The sequence below is a fragment of the Amblyomma maculatum genome, chromosome 2 (genome assembly GCF_055883805.1).
Source record: "Amblyomma maculatum isolate TAMU_Amacu chromosome 2, ASM5588380v1, whole genome shotgun sequence".
Classification (NCBI taxonomy): domain Eukaryota; kingdom Metazoa; phylum Arthropoda; class Arachnida; order Ixodida; family Ixodidae; genus Amblyomma; species Amblyomma maculatum.
In genome coordinates, this window is record NC_139345.1 from 118,068,801 (window position 1) to 118,093,690 (window position 24,890).

At 44.6% G+C, this 24,890-nt stretch overlaps 1 protein-coding gene across 6 annotated transcripts in view; it reads right to left on the reverse strand.

Moving 5' to 3' along the window:
• LOC146199670 (adenylate cyclase type 5-like) overlaps positions 1-24,890 on the reverse strand; it is a 238,128-nt gene that overhangs the window by 53,121 nt on the left and 160,117 nt on the right. For all 6 annotated transcript variants that reach the window (XM_084595179.1, XM_084595176.1, XM_084595178.1 and 3 more), the window contains 2 exons: positions 8,303-8,452; positions 547-668 (listed from right to left, as the gene is read on the reverse strand). In XM_084595179.1, coding sequence (XP_084451305.1) covers positions 547-668; positions 8,303-8,452 — 272 coding nt within the window. The remainder of the gene's footprint in view (positions 1-546; positions 669-8,302; positions 8,453-24,890) is intronic.

The following is a 24,890-nucleotide window of genomic DNA, read 5'->3' on the forward strand; positions in this document are numbered from 1 at the left end:
CCTTTCTGAAGCTATGTGAGCGGTCATAGTTTCTCTTCACGCAAACATATGCTGAATATCATTTGCTGACAGCCAAAGTGTAAGGCGGCATTCAAAGGCAGAGAGAACAGAAGGAGCACTGCCCTCTACAGGCTTCTGGAGATTATATTCTTGGCGCCTTTTGATATTCTACAAGAAGAGAAAAAAGAAGTGCCTCTGTGATATAGCCGTCCTCAAATCGAGTCCGAAAATAGCCCATCAATACACCGAGCCCCTTTCTTTGCATTGTTCATGTCGCGCACGACCTAAAATTTTCGATACGCTTCGGACTAGCTCAGAGCTTGCTGCCATTGTTGCAGTGTGCCGGTCTCGCCCCGCTGGCGCCCGTCTTTGTGCGAGAGCAAACAAGCAAGAACCGTCGCGGACGCGTTAAACGTCGCGGGCACAATGGCCATTCTTGTCGCTAAGCGAGCGTGAAATGTATGAAAAGCAAAGCAAACGCATGTCGAGGAAAAAAGTCAAGAGATGCAAGATCACAACCCGCTCGGCATATGAACGTATACACACCTGACGTTCTCGTGGCGGTGGATGTAGATCTTGTGAAACATGGAGTCCTGTGGCTTCTTCGCGATATCCGCTTTCATCTCCATCGCCACGTGACGAGGGAGGACGGAAAGTAAAAGTTGCTCCTGTAGGAAACAGAGCGACAAATAAAGAAACTGTCAATTATTGTCATGGATTCGGTCGGGCAACTGCGTGAAGTGCAGTCAAAGTGCAGGAGAGGTGAATTAATAAAAGACAAATATAGAGGAACCAAGGACAGGACATGGCTGCAAGGTCGACTTAATCGGACGGCCTAGGTAATTTCATATCGCACCTCATCATCGAACGCCTGACCAGTTAGCAGAAGATATCGAGCACTATACTATCCAGAAGCGTGAACCTACATCACTGCTGCCGCATCCATTGAATGAACGGGTTCATGTACTCTCTCTCACTATCCCCCCCTCCCCCCTCTTTCAGTAATACCTCCGGCCAAAGGCGTTTGTACTTGAACCGTTCGAACGCGTATCACTTGCACAGGGGGTTTGTGTATAATATGTGCGTACGTTATATGCGGAACTTCGCTGCGAGCATCTCATGATTAGAACAACTCCCACTCGGCACACTGGAAGGCAAGAACAAGACAGAATCGAAGTAGAAGAATCACGGTAATATACTGCTCCCTGGACGTGACCGTGTAGTGCAGCTTTTGTTTGTAACATTTGAATGCATCTTGAAGCTCACTGCAGAAAGCCGTGCCATTTGGGTTAGCGGGATGTAGAATCGCAAAGTTTCTTCGCCCTTTGGTGTTTCACAGTATCGTGGAGGAAACCCCGGATCACATCTTGCGTGCAGGGAGTAATGCGGACATGCGTTCCGCAGTGCTGCTAAATAATTACGGACATCGACAATGTTTACACCGTCTTGTCAGACTAGTTGTTGAAACGTTTTGTGTGGAACAATGCAGCCCGGACAACAAGCGAAGATAATACCGACGATGAACACAGTACTAAAAACTGAAGGTCGTTGTTGTTGTTGTTGTGCCCTTCTATTTGCACCTTATTCTTCTTCTTCTTCCTTAATCAGATTAAAAATAACAAAAATATATACACGGATGACGTCGGTGTGGAAAGATACACAACGCTCTAAAAAAAAAAAAGAAAGATTGTGAGCAATGCTGTCACTAGCCTGAGCTTAAGCAGAAGTAATGCACAACTTTCTTTTTTTTTTTCATTTTCGCTTCTTCCCACGCATAGCTGTCTTTCTGCTGGAAGGGCTGTGACAATGGCATCAGTGTGAAGAAGCGTCGCCAAAGGGCTAAGGCCAACAGGCATAGACTACATACGAGACGGCGCATTGACGTAAAGGAACAATCCTTGCTAGAGTCAAAGGCAAAGTAAAATACGAATGTAGTTTTCCTTGCTTTCTTCATCTTTGTTTCCCACTTTTTGTCTCTCTGCCCACTTCGCGTCTAGCGTAGAACCATTACGAAGAAAAACACGCAGTAAAGAGGTAACGAAGAATGATTCAGGTCTCTGGTAAACCAGTAGCCGTCTGCTTCGTTCACTAACATTATTCCGGCCTCTGTATCACGATCTCTAAATTTTAGTGGTGTCCGTTTAAATTAGAGTATAGAGCAGCACATGGAGAAGTTCGTGATGTAGAGTCAACTCTACAGGTATTAAACTTTCCCGAAATAGAGACTGAGGGACAGGAGGCTGCGATGAAATAAACCAAGGGTTCATCACTCCATCTAAGATTGCTGTAAAAAATTACACCAAATGTTGGAATATGAACTCATTGAAGGTTCGCGAGAGGGGCTCATATGCACAATACTATATCACTAGAAAAAGGATGCGGTCAATAAAACTTTGACATGGAGCCGAATAATTTTAGTGAATTTATAGGGGCAAGTTGCATCATATTACGCTAAATGCGCGTGATAAAAAGTGCACAAAATGTGTACGTTTTTCGTAAAAAAAAAAAAAAAAACAAACGCAGCGTTAAGAAAATCAATGTTGAAGCAGCATTGCTGCATTAATCGTGCATGAGACAATGCAAAAGCTCTTACTATCACGCTATACAAATGAATTATAGCTTCTTATGCTCATTTAGTATTCAGCCAATGAAATCCATTGTTGAGTAACACGGTAGAGCATGAATACTTCGTCTTTTCTATCTGATATCTACAATATGAAGTGGTGTGGAGGACGATGGAGTATTGCGACGCTTGTTTCTTTGCTTCTGTTTTATGGTAGGACGAAACTGTCAATAAACATCAAAACTGTTACACGTTGTTAGAAGGGTAGTTTCCATACGTTTAATCTTAAATAAGTGACGTAGAAGGAATCACGCGTGTAAATGAAGAAAATAAGGAAGAAGTTTTAAGGAAATTAATGCCAAGGTTGCGGCAAACTAACGCGAAATCCAGTGATATCTTGAAGAGGAACCTGGATCTAGCTGTAGCTGGAGCATTGTTTTTAGAAGCTATATTCTTTTTCGCTATTGGGGCATTCATCCACTCAATATGGGCGATAGAGTTTTTCCAGAACTTTCCTTTCGAAACTGTGAGGTATTCATAGTGCCACCGACGGCGGTGTTTACCAAATCCTGCGTTGCCAAACACTTCCAATTTTTCCACTAACGTTGGCTTCAAATTGCTTCAAGGTTCTGCAAATCCAATTACTAAAGTACTGATACAAAAGTGACGAGAATAGACTGCTCTATTTTCCTACAACACAACTGCATTGATATTGCACTCTAGTCAACAAATAAATAAGCCACGATGTCATCAAAAACCTCTATATACAGCGAAGCACTCAATGCCTCACGCGACGTCGCGTGCAACTAGACATCCTCGAGAATGTTTGTTTGTTTGTGTGTGTGTAGATTATAAATCGGTAGCAGCATTGCGTATAGCTGCTGTTCCTGGATTCAATGGAGGCACAGAGAAGTGAAAAAAAAAAAAATACAGATAGAGGGCAGCCACGAAGCAATTCAGGATGAAGCAAACAAAGGAAATAACTTTCAAGGTATGCAAAGTGAAGATGTCCATTACCGGAGCGACACGGGAGCAGCGGCAGCAGCATCCGGTTACTGCATTAAATTAGATCGAAGTGCAAGCATTACGAAGCCTTGATCTAATTCCGCTGGCGCACCATCTCATTTATTTAAAACGTTTGCGCTCATTCTACGTAACGTCGCTGTGGATATTTTTACTGCTTCCCTACAATAAGGCCACATGTCAATTTCTCTTGCCTTCAAACGTCCGGTATTTCATACTTTGCAGATTCAGTTGCTAGGGAGGAATTCAGCGGAAAAATTTGTACGTGCCAGGCAAAATTTCGAGCGCTGCCCTTTATAGATAAGGGGTGTTCGTAGACGAGAAATATAAAATGAAATCGAAATACGTTTGCCCTTTCAGGCGAAGGAGATGTGCAGGCCTAAAATATTCCCTCTCACGATATCCTCCGTTCTCGTTGGTCTGTGAAGAGTTCTGAAGCAGACGCGCAAGAAAGGTCTATAGTGTTCTTTGAAGCAACCAGTTCCCGCTCGTGAGCCACAAGCTCGGGTAACCCGAAGGGTTAGTCGTGATAGAAAATGAAAAAGTTCAACACCACATATAGAAACAAGTAGAAAAGCAGGTGCGCTAGAAAAATGCACCACTTCGAGACTCATACTTAAACAACACGGCCGCAAGGAAATGGCGCCGCTTCAGAGAAATGAACAGAAACAAAGTAGGCACCACGAGCCGAGTTCGTTGTTTCCGTGTCTTCGAAGCGCTGCATATTCCACCATGACAAACCAACTCGTCTGAACAGTCACCTGGATAAAGCGTTTCTCTGAGCTAAATTTTGTATGCTCATCATGCAGCGCATTTAGGTGCAGAGGGCGCCATCTGCGACTGTATCCACCTCTCCCTCTTCTCCTCGGCACAGTGGGATAGCATGACTCAGTTGATTACAGATAAGCGAAACCGCTCGCGACTACTTCCTGCGTATAGAGCACACTGTGCAAAACCTACAACGAACTCGAAGGTAGGTCCGCGCACGCACACATAAATCGTGCGAGCAACATATATCTGATACGATGAAGATGAAACTGCTGGCAAATGCACCTTCATAATCCGCGCTCCGATTCCAGGTTTTCCTCGAATGATTGCGAGCGCTATCCCCATGCATACTACGTGGACCGATTAACTAAACGTGTGAGAGAACTATCTTCTGTTGTCTTGCACAGAAGCAACCCCCCCGCCTATTTACACAGACGATGTAGAAGCCACCGCTTCTCAATGGTACCATGCAACGCTGCCAGAGAGCGCAAGTTCACACGACGCTGGAGCCTTGCGGCCCGCGAAAACGTTCTCTGACGCGCCACGACCGGAAGGAACAGTGTCATGGCGCTGATAAGCGGGAATTTCCCGCAACGACGCCGCGCCGGCGACGCCAACGACGCTGTGGTGCGCATATGTTATTAGTTCCACCCATCCTCCCTGGCCAGACGCCACCGAGGGAGAGATAGTGCATACGCGGATGCAGACCACCGGCCAGCAGCACCAATCACTGAACGCGTGTGCATACTTTAGCATGTGACGCGTGCTGCGCGCCATGGTTGCCCTCCTTGCGGGGAAGGCTATCCGGATGGACCACAGACGTGCCAATCAGTGGCTGCAACTCGGGACCCAGTAGCAAAGAAAGAAAGGAAGATAAAAGCGAACCAAGTAAAGACAGGAATGAGAAGAAAGAATGTAAGAGGAATAAGAGAAATGGCAATCGGGCGCCTCGTCCTTGGCCCTATTGGCTTCCACGTATAAGGCGGCGATGTCTGTCCGAGGAAAAGAACAGCGCGCATGGAACATCCTCATTGCGACCGCTGTGCTCGCTCGATAGGCGTCCGGAGACAATCGTGCGGCCGAACAGCGCGCCGAGTGCGTCGCAATCGTCGTTGTGCTCTCCCCTCTCTCTTGTGCTCTTGCTGCTGCTCTCCGAGACGGCACTCTGACGAAATCGGCGGACGCGTGTGCGTATGTATATCTGTGCGCTCGGAGACTGCGAGGATATTGTCCAGGCACGACAGTCGCATGATACAACGACGGCGCCTCGAGAAGAGAAACGTTGTAATCGCACGCATGTTCGCCACGTCGCATGCGGCGCGTACGTGCACAAGTATGTACGTGCGCAAATGTCTTTGAGCGTTGACCAAAGAGCGTCATGACTGACGAGTTAAGCCTGTTTGAGATGCAGTCAGAGGTCATCATGATCATCATCAGCCTGACTATACCCACTCCAGGGCGAAGGCCTCTCCCATATTCCTCCAATTAACCCGGTCCTGCGCTAGCTACATCCACTTGATCCCTGCGAACTTCTTAACCTCATCCACCCGCCTAACCTTCTGCCGCCCCCTGCTACGCTTTCCTTCCCTTGGAATCCAGTTTGTTACCCTAAGCGACCATCGGTTATCCTCTCTTCGTACTACCCTACCTCAAGTACTGCTGGTCTCTGTCAGCAGGATGTGACGTCATTTTATAGCGAGACGACAGACTAATTGTCATCGGTCATGTGATAGGTGTCACGAGACCGAACCATCCAACATATTTCGGTTACATTAATGGGCATCGTGTGAGTCCTGAAGCACAAGCTGACGTCGAAACTTGCGTCACATCACGACGGCCTCCCTTTGACTTGTGATCCCATTTCTCTTTTGATATACACGTGGCGAAGATAAGAAAGTAAGCCAAAACGGCCAGCCAGGTGATGCGCGCGTTTCAGCGCTCGCTTACATCACCGACAATTCGTCATTGTTCTTTTTCTTCGCACGTGGCTTAAATACTTTACATCGAACTTCATTTTCTTCCAGGCGAACGTGGTTTCAGAACTGCCCTTGCAGACAACGCGATACTGTCGCAGCGTGCCCCCATAAACGAGTGCGTATGAATCAGCCAAATGCCAAGGGAAAAGGGAACAACGAGGACATAACGAAAAAGCAAGGTACGGCAATTACGCGCGTTTGTAATTACGGTGCCTCGCGACTTCTCCTCCTGTCCCTGTCGGGATCGTTTCTTGAGTATAGCGCCGCTAATTTGCCGAAATAAATGACCTTACTTCTGAACCTCAGTATATGACACGTGCACAGCATTAAGGCGATAGCCTTTAATAGCTCGTGCTCGCGGATCGTGTCTGTCCGTCTATCCATCCGTACGCAACGCTTTCGTTACATGGGAAGCGGTAGCTGGCAGCTGACACGGCCAAGCACAAACTGGACGTAGGGCTCCCTGATATTACGTTTGGCAGGAGCTGCCAAAGCAGGCCTCTCATTTCATATGGAAGGGTGATATCAGAATCAGCCTGCTAAGACCCTTGCATTCACGTTATCCCTAGGCCACGCAGGCACATTCATTCATACGGCTCGGGTAAAGCGGAGCCTATATATGTTGGCTGGTAGCGTTCTTTGGACGGCCAGAAGATCAAATCAGTCGATATTGTCGACCATAAACCCTGACTGCTCATATAAGGGTCAAATTCTAAAGTTAAAGCTCAGCTACTTTGGTCATCTGATGAGAAGAGAGGAGTCGCTGGAGAAAGATTTGATGTTGGAAAAGGTTGAGGGTCGCCGGAGAAGGGGTAGGCAGCGAACGCAATGGTTAGATGGCATCCTCGAGGCGCTGCAGGTGAAGTTATGTGATTTTAGGAAGATAGAGTCCGGAAAGCGTGGCTTGATATGGTCTATAGGGTCACGAAGAGTCGGACACGACTGAGCTGAACTGAGCTTACGCTATCGCGTCATCGCGAAGGTGGGAGTGAAAACAAAGAGAAAGAGGTGTCGTAGTGGAGGGCTTCGGACCATCCAGTGATAGAGGCTCGCTCCTCATCGCAGTTTAGTGATTAAAAGCACCCTTACAAGTTTTGCTAATGTTACCACGATTTGTCCAGATCGAATTTATCTCCCCTTAACGCAGCTTTCCGGCATTTTTTCCTCTGTAATGCTGTTCTTCGTATATGTACCTTAATGTAGATATGTTTTCATCGCCGATGTGTCTATATCGCATTTCGTGAGTGCGTCATGAGTTATTTGTTATTTGCTCTAGCTACTGACATTTCTCGACGTTCACCGTCGTCTTAGCGATGGACACGCGGCACGTCTACAAATAAATATCAAAACCAAGGACGCGGCTTTCTTCTATAAAGGGCATAGTGTAAACATGCCAAGCGAATTCACCGAATTGTATCTCTTCCACTGCACACTGACATTATATGTGAGGAATCATTCGCGGAAGCCTTGCAAAGCCAGTACCGGTTGCCACTGAAGGGAATCAACTGTTGTTGCTATTTCTAAAACCTCTATGATTTTCACCGAGTCACGGCTTTAAAAAATGTCCGCATTCGTCGGCGCAGGGTACGACTACGGTCGCATAAACTACGCTCAGAATTTCCGCCGAGGCAAATGCGAAAGGCGCCCCGCTATTGTAAGGTTGAAGTGGTGGATGTGAATTCGAGGCCCAAACAATACGCCGAATTTATCTATTCTTTCACTCTTTTATTCATCCGCTTTCGGTCGGCAACCTCGAAGAGTTATTGAGAACTTCCATTCACGTAAATAATACTTTTCCAAGTGATCAAGCATACCAGTCGTGTTTGTTTATTTTTTTTTTCATACTATTTCTTACACTTTTTCTCTGAGCCCTCGCACAAAATATTGTTGTTTTTTCGCGCACTTTGAGTTTACGGGCTACGAATGCAAAAATTAAAAAATATAAGCCAAGAAAACGAACAAGAAGCGTTACCTGTTTTTGATTTTCTCGCTGTATGCTTAGCCTGGACTCGATGCACTGCCTCGTCTCCAGGAAGGCTTGCCTCTGGGCCGCCTTGCTCGGATAGTGGGAGAACATGCCGATGGTGTTCACCGCCACCAGCAGTATCACGTTGCACGTGACCTGCGCACCACCAAGGGGAAGAACATGAGGCCACAGTGCTCCGAAGCGAACGAGATTTGTGTCAGTCTACGGAACATAATGACCGCCTGTCCTCACCGCCATTGCCATATTCCAGGCTAACTTTAATGCAGGACAAGTACCACTGTCATTGCTTCCGGATCAGTCCATGTCCAGTGGAAGCGCCAAGTACTTATTTCGACAGGATCCCTGCCCTCGTTTCCCAACCGCTCCCGGCTGCGTTTTCTACTTCTGAAGCACTCTCTGTCAGGCAAACAAGCAAGCCCATCTTCTCTTTTTCATTCCTCCAAGTCTAAACTTCACTCACTCACTCACTCACTCACTCACTCACTCACTCACTCACTCACTCACTCACTCACTCACTCACTCACTCACTCACTCACTCACTCACTCACTCACTCACTCACTCACTCACTCACTCACTCACTCACTCACTCACTCACTCACTCACTCACTCACTCACTCACTCACTCTTGCACACAAACGAACACACACTCCCAACGTAGTCCCTCATAGATATCCGATGCTTATACTAATACTTCAATTCAAGTGATTGCGGGGAAACAATAAAAAAAAAAAAAAAGAGGACTGAACAAAGCCGTTTGGCCAGAGTGCGAGGATTTTAAGAGCGAGAAGGCTGATGCATTTGTGTTCTGAAACCGAAAGTATGTATGTTTTATCTGGAAAGAATACCCCGCGCTTTAGAATTCCGCTTGACTCACTCTCTTCCTTTTCCGCTTAAAACTCATGCACGTGATGTTTTCCCGTACAAATGGAAAATCAGCTAAATTTAAGAGAGAGTGACTATACCTTGTTTTGCAGCAGAAGACGAGCAAAGCCGAAGCCGCGAGTTAATCACGCAGTATATTATATCTTGTTATATTGCTAAAATACCTGTATACTGTTCGACGTGAACATACGTTTAAGAACACCAGGCAGTTGAAATATTTACGGAGACGGCCAACTACTCAGTACATCACTGGCGCTTTCTGTGCTTTTTAGTACGCATATATTATTTGCTTGTGCACTTATTCATTTTCGTTCTCTTTCAGGCCTTCCAGCTGACAAGGAGGGGAGGGGGAGAGGGGGGGGGGGGGCTGAAGGAGTAGGAGGCTTAGCAGCCCAAGGCACACGGCTACAGCAGAACTATTCGAAAAAGCTTAGAATTAAAGCAAGACGTTCGAAAAAAAAAACGAGAAATGCAAAAAAAAAAAAAAAGGAATTTGTAGTAAGAACACTGTTTACGATAGCCATAGAATCTAAAGGCAGAGAAAATTTTGTATACTAATTATTCTTCCTATCTTATTTCTTCTTTTCTTTTTTTCGCATACAATGATCACCGGCCATACAAGATGAACCTTTACTGAAAATGGTTCATATCGCTGCTTTTTTTTTTTTTTTTTTTTTCCGGCAAATATCGGCAGCGCGTTCGAACCGGAGCGCTGCTAGTTTTGCCTCCAGGAAACGTTCAAATGAGTCACAGTTTTTCTCGCTACCGTAGTGTTTCTCTGCGAAGGTTGCTGTGGTGAAAAAAAAAAAGAAAAAGAACAGTCGTCAAGCAGTCGGTAGCTATACGACCGGGCATATAGCGCGCGATGCATCGTATGCACATTGGCCTTCAAAGCCAGAAAGTCAGTTTCAACTCTGCGGCTCTCGCCCTGGCGGCTATGTATAAAGGACCGCCGCGAGTCAGCTACGCAGCAGCTGTGAAACCATTGTGCGCACACAAATCATACATTCACGCTCTTTCATTTTCCTTTTCTTTCTCTTTCCTTTCTTTCTCTCTTCACCACTTCTCTCATTTGTCTCCCCGCAAGGCCGGTGCTTTCCGCTCACGCGAGCTTTTTATACGCCGTAAAGCCGCCGAAAGCTTTTGATTTACGAACTATCGCAGCGTGAACAGGAAAGAGCGCCAGGCTATATATGAATTGCTTCAAGTCGAGAGAGAAGCTCGTATTCGCCGGCTGTGTTTGATGGTGGCTACGAACCGCGGTATCTCTGTCTCCATCTCCCCCCCCCCCCCCTCTCTCTCTCTCTCTCTCTCTCTCTCTCTCTCTCTCTCTCTCTCTCTCTCTCTCTCTCTCTCTCAAGTCCATATTAAAGTTCCCCCTCTCATCTTCTATCCTCCAGTGACCTTAGTTTGCTCGCCTTTCTTTGGCCGCTCTCATCGTTCACAAAGGTAAACAGTGCGTAGACTCACTAAAAGGAGTAATAGAAGGAGTAAGAAAAAACAGACCGTCGATTCAAGGTGTCTGCGCAAACACTTTGATTGCATGTACGGGGAAAGATCAGGCTAGAAGGGGCGGGGCACCACGCAGCAATATTGCAGTCTAGACGTGCAGAAATAAACTCGGTTCCTCGTGTGACCCTGTCACGCGATGAACAATTATACTCAGCGCTGAGCAGGTAAAAAGAGCCCCTTGGGTACGGCGGAGCAGCAAATCCCAACTGTGAGATAATTTTTTTATTTATTTTCATATAACCAGGCCTCGCATGACGCTTCGAGTGGAGCATGTATAAACGCGAAGAAACATGGTGACATTCAGGAGCATGAAAAGATGATGTCATGTTTTCAACATCTTTACGTTAGCCTGAAGAAGGCTACCGCAAGAGTTGGAACGAATTAAAATGGCGAGGCGGGGATTAAACTGGACCTTTCTTGCTTTGTTCACACCATTTGAAATATTTTTCAAATCATTTCAGGTATTTCGCTCAAACCGAAAGTGAAAGTGAAACTACATGGCAGGAGGAATTCAAGTGCTTATTGAAGAAACAGTTCACAGCTACTGGGTGCGGACGAATTTCGCGTGGTTCTGAACCCTGTTTACTAACTTGTTGCGCGTCGGTTTAAAGAAAAAACACGAACACTTCCTGTCTCCACACCTTTATGGACGTCCCTGTGTGAACATATAAATATATCAGAATAGTGGGGTGGGTAGATAAAGTTCTTGACTCGCAAACAACACTGCACGAACCTCGGCCTTAATTAAGACGCAACTTATTTAGCCGAGATCCGAGTGTACCGTCGATCCCAGAGGCAGCGATCGCTATTGATCCCTGTCGTCTGGAAATGCCAACGATATTGGGAGCTGAGGAGAAAGAAGCTCACAAAACTCCCCGTTATGCCCGTCAAAGGGTGCCCGTAGTCCGAACTTGTATGCACAGCGGCCACTGCCTCGGCGTGTGCCCAAATCAAGCTTTGATCTTTCGGGGACCTCATTAACTTAGGAATGCGGTTAAAGATTACATTTTCACTTTCTTAATTCCATCCGTCCGTCCGCTTCCACTACGATGGCATGAATGACTGAAATGAACCATATAAATTTAGGAACAAGCTAAAAGTATTCGGGTCGACGCCAAATTTCTAAATGAAGGTTAAGTGCTAAACAGCTCGAAAGAAATGGGCTGATTTGGATCGGGAGGGAACCGAAACCTGGACATTCGGATTGCGAGACGGGCACGCTTCAGGTAACGAGGGCTATTTAGTTGTGTTCGAATAGAGATGTACTCAGTGAAAGCACGATACGCACAGGTAGGAACCGATAGCACGACCGCGTTCACCTTTCAAACGACCATAAGAATAAAGATACCATAGAAGGGATAAATCAATCCCTCAATAGATGCACAATATCCTTGCGAAATGGCCAAACAGAGCCTTCTTGAAAACGTCGCATTTTATTACTTTGGAACACGCTGTGTGTATTTATCTGAGGCGGTTTTTGTTCACGTGATCGTAGTCTCCCTCGCGGTTGTTCTTGTCTGCGCTCGCACGTTTTTGCAGTGGCCATGGTTGTTTTGTTTCATTTTGTGTGTGTGTGTGCGGGGGGGGGGGGGGGGGGGGGAGGGAGGTGCATATAATGTCTGTAAGCATTCCTGTGCCAAAACTATAGCGTCCTCGTTACTTGCATCCGCGAGACATAGACCACCTCGAATATCTGACATAATTAGATAGTAAAAGATTTTAAGAACAAATGTTTTCACTGCTGCTGCAACTTGGTTGTTTACTAGTGGCGTAATGGGTCCACGAAGGTTTCATCATTGACAGCCTTCTTTGTGCTGTTCCTTGCGCATGCGCGGGGTCAGAACTTTTGGACAAAACACATGATTTCCAGAAGCGGTTTAATCAAGCTGTTAGATAGATTACACTCACGGGGAAAAATTAGGGTAGTGGCGTGTTAATTGTCTCGACTTTGCTGCAGCAGGGCCGAGAACGGAGAGGATACCATCAATGGACCAACGAAACCAACGAAACCATCAATGGACGTCGACCTGTCAATGTTAGCTCCTTCCACTTCGTTCTCTCTGCTAGTATAATAATAAAGCGTGGGTTTTTCCTTCAGGAGTGCATATAGTAAGTGTGAGCAGAAGGGCGAGGCAGACCAGTCAATGTGCATCGTGACATTCAAACGAAACCAAGTGTACAAAAAGCGATCTGCCAACACGAGGCTTCAACGTCATCACTTAATAAGGCATATATATGCGAGGCCTGTTAAATGACAGCGACCAGCGGGTTAGTGGAATGTCTGCTCATAAACGCATACACAAAGCCGCGGTAGCGCAGTGGCGCATGTTGATAGCGAACGCAGTCGGTACGCATGTCACGGCAACACCTCCCGAATTACGCACTGCTCATTGGCGCGTCCTTGAGCACTCCAAGAAGGTACGAATGATTGGTCACACTGGCATTGTTCGGATTCCGCTTACTTTACCCACGCTTATCCGTGTAAACACGATATGAGATCAAACATGCATTTTTAAATGCAGTATGCAAAATTTTCTCGTGATATACAAATTCGAAAAATAATTTAACTGCTTCATTCTCTAACGACTCTGCTTTATCTCTTCATTGTATTTCAATTTTCGAGCTTTGATAGTATATAGCACTGGTTGTGCATGTAATATTCCCTGCAGCGACATTACTTCGTGCAAGTATATTGAGTTAAAAAACTAAATTGCGATGAACACGCGTTCGGGGGCCTGTGATGGGATCGAAAGAACAATTTCCGTTTGGTGAAACTCCTTCCTAGCAGATTCATCTTTTTCGAAGCTCTCGAAATGAGACGTGATGCATACGTATGCCAGCTAACAGTAGACTGGCTTCCTAGAGTCCCGTTGAACAAGGCTATGAAAATTATCAAATATCAGTGCCCCCACACGCACGATGCAGGATACGTTCTATTCGTGCGCAAAGCACTACTGAGATATCCGTATTCTACCATGAAAAAGAAAAAAGGCAGTGACCGCTGTCTATGCTTTTGTTTACTTCTGTTGTTTCCGATAGTGATCTGCGTACAAAAAAGTAAAAACTGTTTAGTTTCCAGCTTTCATATTTTGGCAGTCGTAAAGCACCAAACTTTTTTTTTTTTCATTTTTTTTTATTCGTACCCTCAAGATTAAACGTTACAGAGGGGAGTGGGGTCACTTCTGCAAAGCTTCAAGCATAAAAATGAAAAGCAAATAAACGGATCATGTAATCAAACAAGACACAAAACGAGGGGAACATGATTCTACTGACATCGACTCAGTAGAATACAGCAAAAGCAACTTGTCCGCAAGCATCGACAAACAACAGTGCACACTGAGAACCGGAACAATGGTTGTGTTATAATTGTTGCCACAGGTGAGGAAGTGTGGTTCCAGTCCACGGACGTAGGAGGTGTAAATGAGTCGGAAGATGCTTTGGTGTTACGTTAGATTAAGCTTTGTACGTGTAGTTGAGGCAAGGGAAATATATGCAGGCGATGCAAGCACTACATTGTGCAGTATTACGGGGCGAAATATTTTGTAAAAGAGGAACAGGCGGGCTTGCTTGTGGCGTGTTGCGAGCAGTGATAAATCAAGGTTTGATTTCATGGCAGATACACTGACAGTTCTGTGATAGTTTGATCAAAGGAAACGCCCCGATCCGTTCTGAACCTGGTTATCTGGTTTGCAAGAATTTCAACACCTGGGTCCCATATTGCCGATGCATATTCTAGTTGGGAGCGGATGATAGTTTTAAAAAGCCAACTTCCTATTAGTAGGGGCTGAGTGAATGTTGCGTTTGAGGTACACGAGCATGCGCTTAGCCTTCGAGAACGATATATTTTCTACGTTTTTTCCAAGCAAGAGCTAGTAGATGTAATGAGAATGCCGAGGTACTTATAAAACATGACTGCATCTAAGGATTACAAGCTTTACACTCACCGCGGTCTTTACCAGCCGATAAGAGCGAACGTGTCTGCGGGACACGTATGTACAGTCTTTGTCAAAAGTATACGGCCCAAGAGGTTGGCCTCTATATAAGCACTGTAACGTGGCTGCTGGGAGCAATACAATGACGGAGATATTTGTCATCTACGAGATTTCAAACTCTAGAATTGCTTTACGAGCCTCGTTACTGGGCTTAGAACAAAAGTCCTTGGGCCGTACACTTTTGACAAAGACTGTACGTCCCGACGTGCATAAGGAAAAGAAAGAGAAGCGATGCAGCGCTATGGATCACAAACGCACGCGCCCTCTCCAGATGGAACAGAACCTCCGAGGCCGGAAATTAAATCGAGGAATTGGATATCGGTATACCCGAGCTGAGAGTGCGAGCGCTTTGCATCTCTCCACGAAAGAGCAGCCGATCCAACTAATCTTTCCTCCGAGACGACGAATGAAGCGAAGGAATTGGGCAGAAGCGTGTGCAATCTTCCATCTTTGCTCAGGTCCCTGACTTCCATTTTCCAGTAGTCACCCCCCTTCCCCCCCAAAAAAAAACAACAACAACAAAAAAACAAGAAAAGTATCTCCTTCGATATGCATACTCATATTTTGTAGTTTTCTTGGAATATAACTCCCCCTTCCAAATGCACCACAACCGAAAGGGTAAGCGTCCCATGTGAGAGGACGGGCCGAACAGTGAAACTAGATAACAAACACCAACAAATGAACTCTAGGTGGCTATAGTTTTCTCAAACTGGGCAAAGAGAAAATGAGAATCACGAAGAAAGAGAAAAAAAATTTCCCTTTGGCGAAACGCGCACTGGAGAAGAGGAAATTGCTGTTCGCTCACAGTTTGCTTACTAGCTCGAGTTCCTTGTTCTTGTTTTGCGAAGGAGGCCGTGATCGATCAGGCTAGACAGGATTTCGAAAATCAGGATTCCGTAAATTCGTATAGTTTAAGGGCGTTAACACTTCCGCGCTCGGACCCAAGCACCTTCCAGTGCCTACGGTTAATACTTTGGACGAGGGCAGTATGTTGATTTAAGCGGAGTGAGTGGCCTAGCAGGCCGGGATGCTTCTTTTTTGTTTGTGCCGCCTATGCGCTCGGGTTCGTAGATAAGCGAGAAACACCCATATATTCTTTTGCCACCTATACGAAAAAAAAAAAAAAGATTTATTTATAAAAGAATACAAACAACACCCCCTGACCTCTTATCGCCTCGCTTAATTTCTATCAGAAGGCCGCATTGAAGGACGAATAGGTGTAGATTGCGCGTGAACCTCACAACGAGAAAAGTAACACGAAGAATATTCACGCTGGATAAACTGGCGTCTACATAGACTAGGCAAAATTTTTGTTCGCTTTTTTTTTCTTTCAAACATCTTCTTCTATACTCCTAGAATTTTCATGCAAAGTAATTCTTTGACGCAATCTTCTTTGTCAACGAGAAGTATATTATTTATGATAGGCCAGAAAAGATTTTTGTCCTTACCCTGATTTGAAGGAGGAGTAGGTTTTCTTTTGAAAAAAAGCGGAAACAGTTATTCTTTGTGAGGAAGACAAGACAGGGTGAATAGGAGCGACCATCTTACCACTTGCTCACTGATCGTACATCAGTACGTTTTAGTATTTCAGGAGTATTTCAGTCACTCAGACCCACAGGTCGTAGTTCGGCATCAACAATGGGCACACCAGCACCTTGTAAACAATTATCTTTGGCTCTACAGAAAAAAACTTAAGTGCTTGTCTAACGCAGCCTAATATTTAATTAGCGTTACCAATTATATTTACAACGTCGCGACTTCCAGCTGATCAAACTTGAAGAGATTATCACATAAAATATTTGTATTGAGTTACGCAGTTAAGTATGCTGTCTCTTAATTCGCAATGAAATGCTAGCGATATGTTTATACTACAAATATTATAGTCATGCGTGCAGATTTATTTCAGTTTATAAACATTCGTCACTTACCACACCAGTTATTAATAGTAGACAAAGACTCTCAAGGCTCGTTTCATTTAACGTCAGTTTAAGTTAAGCAATCATCTCCGATCAATTTAGCTTCATTTGACGATTCCAAGACATGGGAATTTATGTAGATCAAGTTGGAGTTGTTTCCTTGAATGTTTACAAACTGGCTGACCTATAGGCTGCTCAACTTGGCAACATTTATTCATGGGAGTACCCAACCCGTGCGTGCTCGCGTCCTCTTTTCATCCGAAGAGCGACTGTTGAGTTCTCCCGTCACAGCTCATGCACGCCTGGTTATCCGAGCAGCAAAAGCAGGGCTTCTGAAGCACTTTCACGGTCTGTAAACAGCAACCAAACTCCTGAACCAGTTAGACTTGACCACACGTTCGAAGTGTGCTTCGAAACGCCCACAGCTCTCTATAACATTGCTCGCACGAAAAAAAAATAAATAAAACGAGCACTGTCTGTTGAAAGGAAATCTCGGAAATTGGCACTCGATGCTTTTAACGAAAGGCGGTTGTCAGCCTGACCTAAACAAGAGCGCGCAGTATTCCGGACCAATTGACTGATTGATTGAAAACATTATTGTCGCCGATATAGGAGGTTCCCAGCATGATCTCGGGAGCCACCGCAACAGCATAATCTTGTTGGGTGATGCGGCTGCGACCTCCGTGCCCACGTGCTGGAGTCTCTCTGGTTTAACAGCTTAATGAGATGTAAATGCCACGCCCAGATCATTAGCGCCTTCTAGGAAACCTGACCGCACAAGGCGTCGTAAAAGGCGGCTGATAAAAAGCTGGGCAGGCGCCAAACGTGTAGATATAAACGATTAAGCGAATAAGCACAGTGGAACCATCTACTGCAGTTTTCTTTTTTCGGGTGGTTAACAAGGAATAAAAAGAAGAAACAGTTCCTACACGTTTTTTTTTTTTCGTTTTTTTTTCTTCTAAATTACACTGTACGGTTGTTATAGAGTTACGTCCAATTAACGCAAACGTAGACGGTATGCAGCGCTTCGCGGATTCGCAAACTGTACGGACAGATTTATTTTCTGCCCCCAAAAAGCTAGAAAAAAAAAAAAGAAACGGAAAATGGCTAGAGATAATTCCCCATTCGAAAGAATTCAGTGTATACAGCCTTGTACAGGTCACCGTTTCAACGCCCGGTCTCTGACCGCCTGTAGCTGATGGCCATATATGTTATTTTTTTTTTTCAAGCATCATTTTTTTTTTTTTTGCCTACAGGGTTTTTATATTTACGATATCTGATTTACGCAGGCTTAGATTTTGTTACAGCACTGACATGACTGGTACCGAAAATGACTAGAATACCACTTAGGGCCGCCTCGCAGTACGTTGGTGCCGTTGTCGGTGTAACCCAGCGAAACAGAGTCACGACCGAAGAGATTTGCTCAGAAAAAGAGAACATCAACGTGCCCTGCGCTGCTTGCTCGGTGCTCTTCTTTCTCTTCTGAGAAAATATATTTGGCTCGTGAGAAAGAGTGCTTAATAACCGCACATACATACATACATACATACATACATACATACATACATACATACATACATACATACATACATACGTACGTACATACGTACGTACATACGTACGTACATACGTACGTACATACATACATACATACATACATACATACATACATACATACATACATACATACATACATACATACATACATACACACACGTGCATGCATACATACATACATACATACATACATACATACATGCATGCATACATACATACATACATACATACATACATACATACATACATACATACATACATACATACATACATACATACATACATACATACATACATACATACATACATACATACATACATACATACATACATACATACATACATACATACACACATACATACATACATACACACATACATACACATGCATACATGCATGTGTACATACATACATACATACATACATACATACATACATACATACATACATACATACATACATACATACATACATACATACATACACACACACACACATACATACATACATGCATCCATGCATACATACATACATACATACATACATACATACATACATACATACATACATACATACATACATACATACATACATACATACATACATACACACGCACATACATACATACATACATACATACATACATACATACATACATACATACATACATACATACATACATACATACATACATACATACATACATACATACATACATACATACATACATACATACATACATACATACATACATACATACATGCATACATACATACATACATACATACATACATACATACATACATACATACATACATACATACATACATACATACATACATACATACATACATACATACATACATACATACATACAAGCATCTCTCGGATTCTTTGCTTCAATATATCACAAAAACGCTTGTATATCTTCGCTCAAATTTCTCATTAGAGAGTATCGTAAACGTTCTGATAAGTTCTAGCCCGTTAGGGCGCTCGAATACTGTGCCCAAGGATAAGGGACCGAATCAGGCTGCGGCGGCGAATAGCAAGGCGCCCGTACGCCCTGCGATGTCAGTGCACTTTAAAGAAGTTCAGGTGGTAGAAATTTCCGAAGCCCTCCAATACGACGTCACTCATAGCTTTTAGTCGCTTTAGGACGTTAAACCCCATAATCGAAACCAAACTAAGCCAAACTTATTAGTTCGTTATTTGTTGTTGTTCTGTTACATCTTTTCCTTACCCCCGCTCACAATTTCACAAATAGCCTATTCCTGTGCTCTGTAGCTCGTCTTGTGAACGTTCCATTTTTTCCCCACCCAAATTTTCATGTTAACCCGTAAATATTTGTGCGCATGTTTAGAGCGTACGGATTCCTGTAATTTCCCCTATTTGCACGGAGGCTGCACCGAGTGAAGTTTGGCTAAATATGCATATAAAGATAAGTCGCGAAGTGCTCTGAAGCTTGTACACTGATGGCAAAAGTGCATGCAGTGCTTCGACCGGAGAGCACGAGGCATGTAGATTGGCTAATATGGTTGTTCGAAGCTAAGCCCCCGAGGGAGCACTACAGCAGGGTTAGCAGAGCCTCTTCCAAACGCACCCCCCTGAAAGAGCCGGGCGCCAGGCTGGGGGACGCTTGTACCCATTTTACCGGTGGGTGTCCGGCGGCGGGTTTCGAACTGACCACCTCCCGCAGCCGAGACGGGCGCCCAAACATGCGGACGAGTGTTAAGAGACCGCATAAGGAGGGTAGAACGAAAGTGAAAGCAAAAAAAAAAAAAAAAAAAAAAAAATCTTTGCCTCCCATCCACGTCACCTTTAGTGACAATGCGGCTTGTGGAGACGGAACTGGACAGTATTGTTTAGCTATATGCACATTGAAGAAGGATGTAAGGGAAAAAAATGGTTGTGGTTTAGCTCTGGTTAACCCGAGTTGAATAGCGAAAGCAACGGCGGAAGCTTTTTTGTCTGCTATATTATTCCCCTATCACGCCCTATCAGTGTAAGCTCCTACATTATTGGGGACACTTAAGCTCATCATTTAAGGGTATGGCGCGAGATCGTAAGCTACCAGCACACATATAAAATCAAGCTTCAACCAAGCCGTATGGACTTGCCTGCGTGTCGTAGGGGTAACGAGAATGCAAACGGTTCTGGCAGGCTGATTCTGATAACACTCTCCCATATGAAAAGACCGACCCGAGTTGGCAGCTCCTGCCCGTGGCATAGGAGTACCCTGAATTCAAATGTCATGGCGGGCTGATTTTTTTTTTCTTTATAAGAAGACCGTAGCTAGGCCTCTTCACGGCGTAGCTGCGGCCACCCGAGGTCTCGCTTTGGCTGTCGTAGTATTGCGTTCGCAATGAAAAACATTGAGGTAAGTGGTCAATACGCGAAGCATCAACTACATTACATTCCCAGACAAATGCGCTGACTGGCAGGAGTGAATCGATGACGATGGATAAACGTAAGGTAGAGATAACCTCGTCAACTGGTCAGAAAGACGGTGATGATAATAATGATGGTGATCATCATCATGATGACTACGTCGCCATTGAATGCAGCGCTTCGTGACTGCCGCGAAAATATGCAGTGCGAATCATCAAATTTCTCTGCTTTTTTTGTTTATTGCGAAAGCACTACTACTCCAGGTTTCGAACCTTCAGCGTAGCGCGGAGGTAGTAACGTACGTCTTACCCACGTGACGCTGTGACGTCACACTCCACGTGACACTAGGGTGATAGCTGGGCTACCAACTTAAGCGGTCGGCGTAGCGCGGCGGTAGCCACGTCTTACCCACGTGACGCTGTGACGTCACACCCCACGTGACACAAAAGCAAGAAATGGGCTCCCAACTCAAGCGGTCGGCGTGGCGCGGTCGGAGCCGCGGCTCAGTTGGCAGGAGCTGCCAACTTGGCTCTCTCGTTTCACATGGGACCAATATGTCAGAATGAACCTGCTCGGACCCTGGCGGCATTCACGTTACCCCTATAGGCCACTAAGGCACGTTTATACGGCTTGGTTAAAGAGGGGCATTATATGTGGGCTGAGGACGAAGAAAAAGAGAAGAAGAAGAACGCTTGGTCACCCGCAGCTAATGCTTTCGCTCAATATTTGGTTCAGCAGCGTTGAACTCTTGTAATTTATTTTTTCGCGGATCAGAATTGGGACTAGGACGCCGCGAGAAAATATGACGGAGTGTTGTAGCTGAAGCCGTATAAAACACTTTAAGATTAATCGCACACAGGAGACCAGATATACTGCAGTTCTTGTACTCAAGTATGTGTATACTTTTCAGACTTGCTCCTGAAAACGCTTTACACCCCCGCCACGCTAGGTAGCCTTTAGTGCACCATGTGTTGGCAAGTCGCTGCTGTCATTCGCTGCCGCTTGATGTATGAGAACGATTTCCGGCCAGAGAGTTCGGTACCAGGAAGTAATGTCCACTGATTTAAAATTCAGATTAGAGCGCCGAAGTTTGTAGTAAAGATGTGCTAATGTGTCCCGGGATATAAAAGCACCTGGCTTTCCTGGGCTACGTAAAAGAAAGATGGATTAATAAATAGCGAACAGAAGAGCCCAGCAGATCTCCCCTTTCGATTTTCTGTTTCTTTTTTCCTAGCTCGTAAATCTCTAGAGTGATCTTCAATAGCAGGGATAAACTAAAACAAAGCTCGTTGCTTTAATGTACGCTTGCCTCTCCAAAACTTTAGAGGCTATTTTTTTTTTCTTTCATCGAGTTGGATACTAGATCAATAAGTAGGAGAGCCATTGCGCGTGAAGGTATACAAATAAGATTTCAGCGGGATGTCCATCCTATTGTGTGACTTCGCCAGCGAAGATTTCTGGCGACTATATTGCAGTTTAACCTTTTTTTTTTCTTTTATCTTTGCTTTAGCATTCACCGTTGCGTTTGAAATCTCAATACATTAAGTGCATCTCTTTTTACCAATGTCAGAGATTAACTTAAAGCGCACTCACAATTTTTGAGAGTCTATTGTTCTGAATTCTTGCAGCCAACAAACCTGCTTCACGCATTTCATTACGTCTGTTCGATTAAAAACATGACGATAAAGAAGACAGAATACCCAAAAGTTAGCTGTAAGAATGTAAACCTATCTTCCTGCCTATTTCATTATTTAAAATATATAGCGCCACAACCCTTCTAATAAAACTAAGAGAAAAAAAGTCTCGACAAGCATAAATGTATAATGTACATGTCACGGGCTCCAGCAATAGTTGGATGGACATATAATTCCATACACCGTTCTTTATCAGCAGTCGGTTTAAACTTACTCTATACAGTCAAACATCCGACTCGCGGTCATATATCGCCTTTCCGGAGTGTTTTCAAGATGAATTATCTGTGCTGTTGTACACTGACCGCTACAAGAAAGAACGTCTTATCAGATGTTCTTAGATAAGGACACGGTGGATAAGGAGTACCTTTACTGCCTGTTTAGCGTGAGTACACGGGAAGAAGTGGAAAAGGTTTGGTTTGTGGGGTTTAACATCCCAAAGCGATTCAGGCTATGAGAGACGCTGTTGTGGAGGACTCCTGAAATTTCGACCATCTGGAGTTCTTTAGCGCACACTGACATCGCACATCACACAGGCGCCTTGGTTTTCGTCTCCACCGAAAAGCGGCTGCCGAGGCCGGGATTCGATCCCGCATCCTTGGGAAAAGTAGCCGAGCGCCGCAACTACTGCGCCACTCTGGCGGGGTGCAGAGGTTGAAAGGTTTCGAAATATAAGTGTGATTTTTACAACACGGTTTTACGAGAGATGACACTTTAGGGTTCGTGGAAAAAGTTGCAGGAAAAAGAATGCATTCTATCGAGGACCCAAATCTACATCTAGAATAATTAAGGAGAATTAAGTGTCTGCTGCTTTAAACCTCCAAATGCCTTGGACAGAGAATAGCATTAAAATGCAGGGTATCTCGCGCTTTGGGGAATGTAACGAGACACCTTAGAAATGGTCAGAAGAAAATGTTCGCCTCTAACGACGGCCGAAGCAACGTCGTTACCCCAGTTAAAATGTCATTTCGAGAAAGTGTGTCTGGTGGTTGGAAACACCGGGATTCGCAGTATGCTGTCTACCTCCGGCGCACAATACGTGGGGCTATATTTTGGCTATAAAAAAAAATATTTTCTTATTTCTCCGCAGCCGGCGCACTCTACGCAACAGGTTCATCCTCTGCGTCCGCATTTTTCATGGTGATCTGCACAAATTTGAAAAAAAGAAAAAAAACAAAAAACAACTGTGCAGTCAGCATCTATACACTGTTTGCGAAGTCCAAATTTTGAAATTTAATCTTTTATAAACACGCGTACTCCGTGAGTGTAGACCAGAATTAACATGAAGTCATTCACAGCTTGTTCCCACGATGGCGCCGAAAATACTTTTGTGAAGTTACCCACAAAACATTTTCGGGCTGTGAGTTGCACTTTACCTATATATAAAAGTATTGATAAATCAAAAGAACAAAGCCTCTGCCCTGTCTTCTTTCAAGTTTCCTGTGTGCGTCTTATTTATTTATTTGTTTATTTATATGTTGATGGTGTTAGTTTCCTTAACGCCGACAGCATAGTCTGGTGCGCCTAAAGAGTCGACGCTTATGCCTGTTACAATATGGCGGGGCAAATATCCTTCTTTCTTTTCTTGCACTGCACTGCACTTTCACCCCGTCTTCCTACATTACTAATGCACATTTGTCGGTAATATCTTTTAGCATGATGGGTTGTTGCGCGAACGTGTGCACAGACAACCCATACGTTCATTCGGCGCTCTATTCGAGATGGGAAACACGACGGCCAATCAGGTGGAGTATTCCCATGTTGACCTTTTCCCCCTTATTCCTTCACACCGAACACAGGGCTGGCGCGGGCGCTCGATCAGGAATCAACGATTACACTTCTAATTAATGTCTATCCGTGTCGATACCGACCGCCAGGCTACATACGGCATTCGGCTGCGGAAGCCGCATTTTGATGTAGGAGAAAGTATAGACCGCCCGTGAGATGTGTGATGTTGTGGCGTTAATGCAAGTTAAGTAACTCCATGTGGGCGAAATTATTCCTAAGCTCGCCGCAACTACTTCCATCGGAACACATACGCATAGCCATATGCTTTATTTCAATGCTGTGTATGAGGCTTGCTTCGAAGTTTCATTCGCTGACGACATTCAGTAGCACTGTCGATTTCATATTAGGTTAAACTCAGCGGTTCACGTTTAAGATCATTTCGGACATTGGGCGTTCGTTTAACAATAGAAGGTTACCTGTATGCTGTTTAACGCTCGGTGTCGGCTTTATTAGGTTGACGTCGGCAAAGCGACTCAGACTTTTAGGAACGCAGTAGTAGAAAGCTCCAGAAAATTTTCGACCACCTGGGGTTGTTAAGCACGGAGATAAAAAGACAGAAAATGCATGAGTTAGCAAGGGAGGGATCAATGCGACAGTGAGTGAATGTGGAAATGTTGCATCTGTCGTTATAACAATAAACTACCAGCAATAAAGAAGTGTAGACAGCCGTTCGAACGTCAATGAGGGGCGTTAATATTCTGCAATTCAACGACGGTCAGTCACTTCCTTTTCTGTAAGGTTTTGGATTCTTATGCCGCTGTATGTAATTACGGCTGTACGCGCCACTCTCGAAGCATATTTCCTTCTCTCCTGTTCCATCGTTTGCGTTGGTTTCAGAGAATATA